The sequence below is a fragment of the Pundamilia nyererei genome, unplaced genomic scaffold (genome assembly GCF_000239375.1).
Source record: "Pundamilia nyererei isolate P.nyererei 1_Seehausen unplaced genomic scaffold, PunNye1.0 scaffold00028, whole genome shotgun sequence".
NCBI classification, from domain to species: Eukaryota; Metazoa; Chordata; class Actinopteri; order Cichliformes; family Cichlidae; genus Pundamilia; species Pundamilia nyererei.
Window position 1 is genome coordinate 1,056,848 of NW_005187429.1, and position 10,549 is coordinate 1,067,396.

Below are 10,549 nucleotides of genomic sequence, written 5' to 3' on the forward strand. Positions count from 1 at the left end.
CCCTTTCAGGCCTTTTTTTCAGATTTGCTCCGTTAAAAACAGAAGAGGATCTCTCTCTCTCTCTCGCTCTTTTTGTGTGTGTGTGTGTGTGCTGGAAAACACAGGTTGCAAGAGCATGTGTTTTGTTTTGTTTGTTTTCTTACAAAATAATCATATCATTACATACAGAACAAGAGAATCTGTAGAATATTAATAACAACATTTACTTTAAAAACATCTCGCGTGTACGTGTTATTTTTTTTCTGAATATATTTGGATTTTTTTTTTTCCTTTTTTTGTCCTCTTTTTTTCTCGTTTTCTTTGAAAAGAAGGTTCCAAGTCCGCAGAGAGAAAGGCGCTCTCAAGTATGGAGACGGGAGGAGAGAGGGATGAGGAGACCCGAGCAGATAAGGAGGGTGGGGGGAGAAGAAGAGGAGTAGGAAGGATGGAGGAGGAGGAGGAGGAGGAAGGGCAGGACTTATAGAGTATCTTTCGCTCTTCTCTTGCTCGCTCTTTCTCCCTTCCCGGTGTGCGGCGTGTCTCTCTGGCGTGTCAGTGTTATGCATAAAACTCCTCCTGCTTGTCCGGTTTCTGGTAGGTGACGGTGGCCTGTTTGGGTTCCTCCAGCGTGTAGCTGCCCTCGTCCTTCTTCTTCATCCTGTACACCAGCAGCATCACCAGGAAGGCAGCGAACAGGGCGCCCACCACGCCTCCCACTATCACCGCTGCAGCGAGATGGAAACAAGAGTTAGTCGTGTCAAATTTGCAGCAGATTAGATGCTACAAACACTCAAACACACGCAGAGACAAACACTAAAATGCCATTAGAGCCGCTGGCACGTCTGCGGCCGACTATGAAACAACACGGAGCTGCTTTAGAAACACTTCTAGCAAATCTACCACAGCGTCACTACCACCTTCCTGCTAAGTGAAGACGGATGAGCCCGAATGTGCCAAAATACATTCTGTGCTGCCAACCACTTTGTGTTAAAACTGCAGCCCTGCAGTGCCACATAGCAGTTTAACCCTGTGGGGGCTGCCGGGGCCAATCAGCAGCAGCTGCTTTGTTTCCCACCGTCCTTTGCTTCCTCTGCTTATCTTGTCGAAATGGTTAAAAACGCCCTCATTACAGTGACTGGCATCCACACCAAAAGCAGGAAACAAGCGCTTTGTTTCCATTCTTTGCGTCGGGAGAGTTTACTTTGTTTATCTCCATTTCTGCTGAAGGGATTTAATTAATGCAGTTTTTCCACCGCGTACTTTCACCGCAAAACGTATTCCCCTCGTCTGCCTCGTCGCACCGTTTTACGTAATTAAATCTTCTATAAGATTTCAGTCGGTTTTGTCTTCTTTTGCCCAATCATGCAGTGCGTAACTACAGTCTGTGCGTTTCACCGTGTCTCTTTATCTCACCGTCTCTGATTTTGTTTATACTCAGACTTAAGGAATGTTCACTGCACCATTTCAAGTTGCTGTCAAGATAGCACATAATGAACCACTTGTCCGCGAATTCATAATATCAAGTCATCATTAAGACGAATGACTAAATCAAGGATTTTAGTCATGCTGGTGGGGCTGGGCCATGGATGGCATTGTCATTCAGCCCATCTGTCCACCGCTTTTATCCAGAATTAAATTGGACAGAATGGCCTGAAATTTGGCGAGGATACTGATGTTCCCCTCGGGATGAATTGTGTCAACTTTACTGAGCTCGCTGCATTTCTGAAAGCAAAGAAATTATAATTTTATTCCAAAAAATTTTGTTTGAGTTTAGTTCTGAATAACAAGTGGTACCCAGCCGATGTGCAAGACAGCAATAATATATTTAGCATGTTCGCAGTAAAGAGGACCTATTATGTTCTTATCCTTCTCCTTTTTTCTTCCATATACAGTCATGCAAAAAATAATGCTTTCATACCGCTCGAAGCTTTCCTATGAAAAGCTGAAAATACCTCATGATTCAGTAGATTGTAGATTCACCTTTAGCAGGAATGAGTGGAAGTAATTGTTTCCTGTATCATTGTATCAGTCTCTCACATCATTGTGGGGGATTTTTGGTCCACTCTACTTTACAGTGTTGTTTTAGTGCATTGAGGTTTGCAGGTTTATGCCTGTCATTTTCATGCCGGCCATTGAAGCACCTTGATTATTTTCTTTTTGAGCCATTCTGTTGTAGGCTTGCTTTGTGCTTGGGTTCGTTGTCCTGTTAAATTGAAGTTTAGCTGTTAGACAAATGTTCTCACATTTGATTCTAGAATAATTTGTCATACAGACAAATACATGCTTTCCAAAGGTCTTGTGTAACCTTTCCAAACAAGCCACACTTTTTCAGTCTTTATTTAATTGTACTGTGATGAACTTTAACATTTAACACACTAACTTAAGCATGTAGAGTCTGAGATGTAGCTCGTAGGTTGTTTTTTGGGGGTTTTTGCAGTTTCTCTGAGCATTGCACGGCAGTATGCTTGCATACCTGAATGCTCCAGATCAGGAAAATGCCCAAACTTATGCTCTCACTTGCTGATGATCAATTTATGCATTATGCATTTGATTAGGAGCAGCTGGCTGCTATTGACCTTCTTAACTCTTATTAAAGCAGTGAGAGTGTTCTTAGTTTTTCACATGACTGTATATGTTGTTAGAATAGTAGATGCTCGTATTACTTATAGCCAAAGTTTAATAATAATAAAGCCAGTGTGCGTACCGATAATCAATTTGAGTGAAAAGCTCAGACTTCAGCCAGGCTTTTTGTACTGCTGTCTCTTTATAACATCAAACCAAACCAAACCTGTGTTTACAAGTGGCAGCCAATCAGAAGAAAGCTGGCTTAAAGGGGGAGGAAGCTAAAACACCCTTTTTTTCAGATTTTGGTGCTAAAAGGGCTCTGTCAATGAAAAGCTGCACTACACTAATACACGTCTACTGTCTAGTCTAAAATATGTTGCCTCCTGCTCTTTACCGATGAACAGGAAATCAGCGAAAACCACAGCCAGAAGTCCACCAATCAGAACGGCTGAAGGAGAAACAGAGAGCCAGTCAGGTCAGGCAAATTGGCTGCTCCTTTCTTTTCAACAACAGCTCTTTGGGATGAGGAATAGGGGGCACTTGAAAAGGAACTGGATTTAGCCAAAGGGGAAAAGGATGAGAAAAAATAGGGGGGGAAAGGAGGGGTTGGATAACCCGAGAAGAGGATCTCTTGTTCTCAATGGGTCAAACGGGGCTAAGCAGGACATTCTGTTATGGTGATGAATCTGCACTACGTGAATGCAAGGTGATGCCAGATTGTCAGAGCAGCTTCCTGAAAGCAGGGAAAGAACACAGGAGGCAACTGGGAAATGTGTTCTGCCAGTCTAAGGGGTGATTAGGAAGACATGCTCAGAGACAGACAGGTGGATGAAAAGGGCTCGAATTCAGACACGACACACATGGAAGCCATTTGCATGATCTTTAGTGATGGATAATCTTACCTATCAAGACCTCTTTTCTCTCCAGGATGTTCTTCTGCGGCAGCTGGGCCGCGGAGCTGCCTCCGTCCACAGAGTTGCCGATAAGATCAGGTCCACCCGCCATTTCGCTGCCAAGATTATTGCGGCGTCCATCCATGATTTCATAATCTCCACTTGGTCCTGCAGCACCCACTTCGTTGGTGCCCTCCTGAGATGGGGAACGGAAAGTGAGACCAATGAGGAAACTTACATTTGATGTAATCCCATTTCCTCCACCGAGCCGCTGCACTGAAACGCATCCAAACCAACACAGAACTTTCCATGGCACATGTTCGCCTTTAAAACAATGAGCCTCTGTATATTAGGATGGGAGAGAGCTGCAGATTGTCCAACCCATCCAGTATACGCACAAAATCTGGCAGCTTAATTATATGTGGAAAACCAGAAAAATCTAAATGGATCGTGGTTTAATGCAGTTTCTGTGATTAACCAAAAGCACATGTGTCAGAGAAATGCCTCTGGTCTCGAATAACGAAGAGGCAGTTAGAAGAAGAGCCATTAAGTTCACAAATGAACATTTTTCATCTCGTTTGCCTAATACTGCCTGACATGAGCTGAGTCCTACCTGTGTTGTTGTGGGCTGCTGTGGGCGGGTCGTCCTCTCTGTTGGCACCGCCTGAGTCGTTTTCATCATGGGAACCCTGGGCCTGAAGGGGGTCCTGGTCTTGACAGTGGTAGCAGTGGTTGTTGCAGCTGTGGTGGGCTCAGGGGTTGACTCTGGTGTGATGGACATGTCTTCTTCTGTAGTGGTTTCGTCAGTGAATCCTGGGTAAAGCAAGCTGGGCTCTGGCGAAAGGTAGATGTCTTCCTCTTCTTCTGTGGCGCTCAGGTCATCTGAACCAGCAGAGGGCGCTGCACTTTCAGCAGGACTGGCTGCAGGATTGGTGGTGAACATAGGAACGGCAGCAGGGGACCGGGGCGCGGCAGTGGTCTTGGCGGCGGCCCGGATTCTCTCCAGCTCTCTCTCACGTTCCCTCTCTCTCTCCCTCTCTCGCTCTCTCTCCCTCTCCCTCTCTCTCTCCCTCTCCTTCTCTCGCTCCATCTCTCGGACACGCTCCCTTTCCCTCTCCCTTTCTCTCTCCCTCTCCTTTTCCAGCTCCAGCTCCCTCTCCCTCTCCAGGTCCCTATCCAAGAACACGCCGCTCTCTCCCTCAGCCTCAGTGAGAAGAGGGGTGGTCGTCGGGTCCTCTGGGTTGGGGCTAGGCTCTGCTGCAGGCGGTGCAGAGGGAGCGAGGTCGGTTGCTTGGGTGGTGGAGAGAAGTAGGGGTTCCTCTGTGGTGAACGTGACAGCTACTGATGTTGGCCTCATACCGATCTCAGGAACTGAAGAGGAGAGAATTAGAACAAAAAATGAAATAAGACAAGAATTTGAGTCAAATTTGACACAGTCACTCCATCACAAGCCACCACCCGCCCACCCACACACACACACACAGATAACAGTAGATCAGAAACTGAGACTATTGCTGGCTCATTCACTTCACACTCAGTAGTTTACTCTCTAGTGACACTTCTGACACTTAATCTGATTAGTCTTACTCAGCCAGCAGATTGCATCGTCCCTAACAGGTGTCCCCGGTGTATATCCCTAATACCTAAAGTTCCCCTGATGGCTTACTTGATGGGCTGCAGTAGAAAATAAGAAGAGATGTGTAATGGAAGAAAGAGAGGAGCATACAAGGTCTGATACGGCTGTGCTGTTCTTCATGCAGCATCATTAATCCTGTCATGCCTAAGAATGGCGAAGCATGTCATCACATCTGAAAATCACTGAAAATCAATGCTTAAATACTGTATGCCTCATCACCGCAGGATCCACTATGATCACAGAAGTTGCACCGAGCAGAATGATGTCTTTAACTATCTGTAATATCTGAAACTGCAGCCGCACAGGTTTAACGCTGCTCGAAGGCAAGAGGTGTCGGGATCGATCCAAATATCCATAGTACCGATATCAAATATGCATCAGTACTGGACTGGATTGATACTTTGTTTCTATCGTCTAACTTCAGTAGCTCAAAGAGCTTTATGCTTAATAAACTATTTTCTTGGAAGAGAACGGAAGATAAACCGAAATGCTTTAGAGGCGGGCACAATTACACTCCTGATGTCCAAAAAAGTTTTAAAATTGTTTCAAAATAGAAGCTGAAAGAGTGTTTTTTTCTTTTGTTAGCTAAGTATTGTGGAAAGTACAAATCACAGTGGTTTACTCATCATTAAAACCTGTTCAAAATTTGAAAATTGATGCTAATTCATCTCATAAATCATTCAACACCCTGTATTTAATTGGTATCGGATCGATACCCAGGTTTGCAGTATGTGCAGCAGTACCAAGGACCATCACCAAAACAGACAGCATTCACATTGTTGTATTTTTATAGCTTTTAATAAGAGAATGTGGCAAAAGTTGCCTTCAGAGTTTTCTGAAAAGCGTCCAAGCAGGTGGGTAACATAGCAAAAAGGGCTTAATTTAACCTAAACTATCATTTTGCCTAAATTAAACCAAACTGCAAGCGAAAACTGAAAATAAATAAATGAATAACCCAGCTAAGTCTGCACTGGTAACTCACATGGGAGATGAGCCCCAGTCTCCTGGATGAATCACACACACTAATCAACCTACAACCATCCCCATAATTTGCAGTCAACAGCAAACGTGATCCTAGAGCAACATTTATTATGACGTTGCAGGAACAAGTCAACATGGTGACATCGTGTCTAAACTTGTAAGGCTTCCACATGAAGCTGAAACTAAGCTCCTCAACCAAAGGCTTTCCATAATGCAGCACGTTAATATGTTTTATTAAGATACACCTTCCCTGGTAAACTGCCCACCTTTCAGACTCCAAGGCCAACCATTTGAGGTTTGAGGAACCCCAAGCTTGGGCAACCATCATGACATCATCCCCAGCTCTTAAGCAGCAATTAATTTGTCCTTGACTACACATGCAGCTATCTGCTTTATTCATCAATAATCCCTTCGGTAATTTTTAAACGCTAAGGAAAGATTTTCTGTAGAACTACAAAAAGCATCATTCAGCTTTTTTTTCACAGCCAGCTAACAAACAAACTAACAAACTGGGATTTATGAGTACAAGTGTCTCCGCCTCCATCTTTCCTTTAAATGTCAGCAACACAACAGCACACACAGAGAGTGCTTAACTATGTTTGGTTTGTTTGGGGTTTTTTTGGTTGCTTTTTTAAATCGCTTATAAAATAGTGAATGTAATGATGACTTGGCACTCCAATTAAATCGCCATTTTCTGCTCATTTAGCTGTCTGACAGCAGAAACTTAACAATGTGTACACGAGAACGACTGCTGCAAATTATGAGTTCAGCTGTGTTAAAAACCCAGAGAAGAGAAGAGAAGAGAAGAGAAGAGAAGAGAAGAGAAGAGAAGAGTGATTCATTTTCTTTTTAAATCTCATAATGCTATTACTCCACCCCACCTTTCATTCTGTTATAGCAGTGAAGCTCTTTGGGTTGAAAGAGAAACAAATTGAATTTACAGGCACAAAAACACGAAGGCTGTAGTGGAGGTGGAGAGGATATCGAAATATGGACTCCAACAATGCAGCTTCTGTTAAACACATCAGACACCACAACAAGAAAAAAAGAAAGAAAGAAAGAAACTGGATGGCTCTGAAGCAGCTGTGACACAAAATGAACATCTGCCTGTTAAAAACGAGCCCTTTCTTTGGGCTCTGTAGTTCGGTTTGAGCTTAAGCAATTTGCCAGGCTGCTGTTTCAGCCACAGGGGGTGCCTCTGCTACACTCTCCTGCTTTGAATGGTAATTTATTTTGAGCGTGCTCGCCACTAGCGCAGCGCCCGAACTGAGGGCAGCCCTCAATGAGTCATGCTTAATAAGGGGCGCCGCGCTCAAGCTTCGACAGCAAGATCAGAAAATCAACCTGAATTACAGCAATGTGATTTACATTAAGTAGGTAATTCCTACAGCCCAGCTCGAGCACGGGCCGCACGCTCGCACATAGGTGCCCGCGACACACTGGTGTGCGTGTGATCGTCTAATCTGCATGGACTGTAATCTGATTAGAGTAAATAAGATCTCGGGGAACTGAGCTTCAGTTAATGCTTGTTTGTAAGGGGTGTGTCTGAGGAATTTTCTTAATAAATCTGTTCCCGAACTTCTCAGTCGAGCCACACGGCATGTTTATGTGGTGTGACTTTGGGTGTGTGTGTGTGTGTGTGTGTGTGTGTGCATGGCCTCCACGCATGTGTGTCTGGTGAATAGAGGAGGGACTGTGGGGGTCTTCGGGGTCAGCAGATTGAAACCCGACAGCTGTTGAGTCTGAAAGAACCAGGGCATGAGTGTGTAACCTCACACACACACATAGATATATATATATATACACTTACAGCCAGAGCCAGAGCCCGAGTAGAGATCCTCGTCGTCGTAAAATTCATCTCTCGCCGACCCTTCGTCATCGATAGGCAGCGACCACTTCTGTCCCTGTTAGACAGAGAGATTACAGATGACTGAGAAGTTTGTCATTTCATTTGAAAGAGAAACCACTTTTGCAGATTACACACACACACACACACACACACACACACACACACACACACACACACACACACACACACACACACACACAGAGTTGTCTGGTGCAGCTGCATTATGTTGGACAGGGGAACATCTGTCTGTCTGTGGCTCTATGGAGGAGCATAGTTAATGAGTTGATCTAAAGCTGGGATTTTGGCAGTGGAACATCAAAGCTTTTAAGGAGAGAAGAAGGGGGTGGGCGGGTGGTGGTGGTGGTGGGGGTTTCCATTTTGTCTCTGCGTATGTGTCAATTGCAAGTGATGCTCGGCCCGTAAAGCAGCAAAGCAAAGGAAAGCAATTAACTTCTGAACTTCGTTCCATTACGGATTAATAGGGTAATATTTTTCAATATGAAGTGTTCGGTATTTAAAATGATAGGAAGTACTTATTTTTACACTTACAAAGCAAACGTGATATCTTTAAATTGCTTGTTTTGTCTGAGCGGCAGTCCAAATAAGACGGTTTGAAAATTACTGAGAACGGAGGCCAGCAGCAGCAGGCACATTTCAAGCAACCAGAGCAGGAAAATGACACCAGTGCTTCCTGCCTGCTGTGACACAGAGCTGGCAGAAGCATCTGACCGATTAAAAATCACGAAAGTTTCTAAAGTTTATTCCTACAGACTCGTGAATGTCTGCACCAAATTTGAATGGAAATCAATCAGACACTATTGAGATACGTCAGCAGTCGAAAACCCAAAAATCTATTCAGTCTACAAAAATGTAAAACGGGAGACAACGTTTAGTTTGATGAATGGCCTGAGAGGATCACAACTGTCCGCAGATCACTTATCGCCATCTCAAAATAATTATGTGGCTCGGAGGTGAAAAATATCACCCCCCCCCCCCCCCCCCCACACACACACACACACCCTGTCTGAAATGTGCTCATAACTGTCTTGCGGATCATTTCACAGCGTCCTCCCTTCTCATCACTCCAGCTTAATCCAAGCCTCCTCCACGTCAGCCCGCGAGGAGGAAGCACAAGCACGCCGACCCCCACCGGGGTCAGGTAGGGGAGATTAGTGAGGGATCATTCAGGGGTTGAATCTCTGAAGTGAACGACCTCAGCCTCCGTTCACTTTGAGGCTGATCCCTCCTCCTCTTCTCTCTCTTCCTTCATCCCTTTCTCTCGACCTGAATCCCACATCCGTGCGATGTTTAAACGCACACTTTAGCACTCAGAGATTTTTCCCATCACACAGGGTCAACTAATGCTGCTATCGAGTGCATGCACTTAAGAGATGCCGCACGCGCTGCAGTGCAAAGATAGATTCGACCTACAGAGGTGTTTATGCACAGTCAGGAACGTCAAATATTTACAGACCGCCTTTCTATACTGACTTTTATTCACATGCTAAATATTTTACCTGTTTTTTTCAATGATTAAATAGTTGGAAAGTTCACATCGAAGCCGAGTCCCTTTCATTTTGACAAAAACTGTTTTTATGCTAAATATCTTAAAGCGTTTACTTAAAACGATCTTCCAACGATTTAAACACGTACTGCATTGTGTGTGTTTGTTAAAAGATGTAATTTTCTGTAACGGAGATTCTGCTACTTGGGGGCAGCTGAACAAGAGGCCAATGCAACCGAGATTTTATCTGCTTCTCAAGTCGATGTGTTCACACTGCTGGCAAACATTTGCTTATTTGCATATCAAGCAGGCGTAAAGGTCCATTAGCATGAGGAGTTGTGCTTCTGGCCATGATGCAGTCCAATAAAGACTCCGCTTACAGCTTTGTAAATTGAATTATTTGGATCTTTAACTGCCAAATGCTCCAATCAGTCACTACCACGGTTTTACAGCATTTTGGATTTTTAGCAGAGCCTGAACAATATACCATTTAAGAACCGATAGTGATATTAGGTGATTTTAAAATCTAATATTTTACTATATCGGCTGATATTTTTTTCCTGTCAGACACATGAAACATAAACAGATCCTCCCAACATTTGCTATGTGCTGATCGGCAAATAGCTAATATCGGCTGATGATATCAGCCCGCCAAAATATTAGTCGGGCTCTAATTTTTAAGATTCATCTGAGTTTTGTTTCTGTTTTTTGCTGAAAACAGCTGCAGTGCTGTGTGAAAATGAAACTGATGAGAGCAGCTATGTGAGTGAATTAAAACAGCAAAATTGTTGGCCATAAACGCGAAATGACATCCTGTTCTCGCTCCCAGCTGGTGGCAGCAGAGCCTGGTTCTGCCAGAGGTTTCTTCCTGTTAAAAGGGAGTTTTTCCTTTCCACTGTCACCAAGTACTAGCTCATAGTTGGCCATATGAATGTTGTGGTTTTCGCCCCATCATTGTAGCATCTTTAACTTACAACATAAAGCCCCTTGAGGTGACTGCTGTTATGATTTGGTGATTTGCTCGTGATAAACATTTCTCAAGTGATACTTCGACAATAATTTTCAACTTGCAGAGAAGAGTTCAACATCTGAAGATTCCCTTCTGGGATGGGTTTCATATCGTCAAAAAGGGTATTTAACCC

At 44.0% G+C, this 10,549-nt stretch overlaps 1 protein-coding gene across 1 annotated transcript in view; it reads right to left on the reverse strand.

The window, feature by feature from the left end:
- Positions 1–247: 247 nt before the first annotated feature.
- Positions 248–10,549, reverse strand: part of sdc3 (syndecan 3) — a 38,008-nt gene continuing 27,706 nt past the window's right edge. The window contains exons 2-6 of the mRNA XM_013909613.1: positions 7,865–7,958; positions 4,531–4,808; positions 4,051–4,488; positions 3,447–3,633; positions 248–704 (exon numbers count right to left, since the gene is read on the reverse strand). Of these exons, the coding sequence (XP_013765067.1) occupies positions 538–704; positions 3,447–3,633; positions 4,051–4,488; positions 4,531–4,808; positions 7,865–7,958 (1,164 nt within the window). The 3' untranslated portion in view covers positions 248–537. The remainder of the gene's footprint in view (positions 705–3,446; positions 3,634–4,050; positions 4,489–4,530; positions 4,809–7,864; positions 7,959–10,549) is intronic.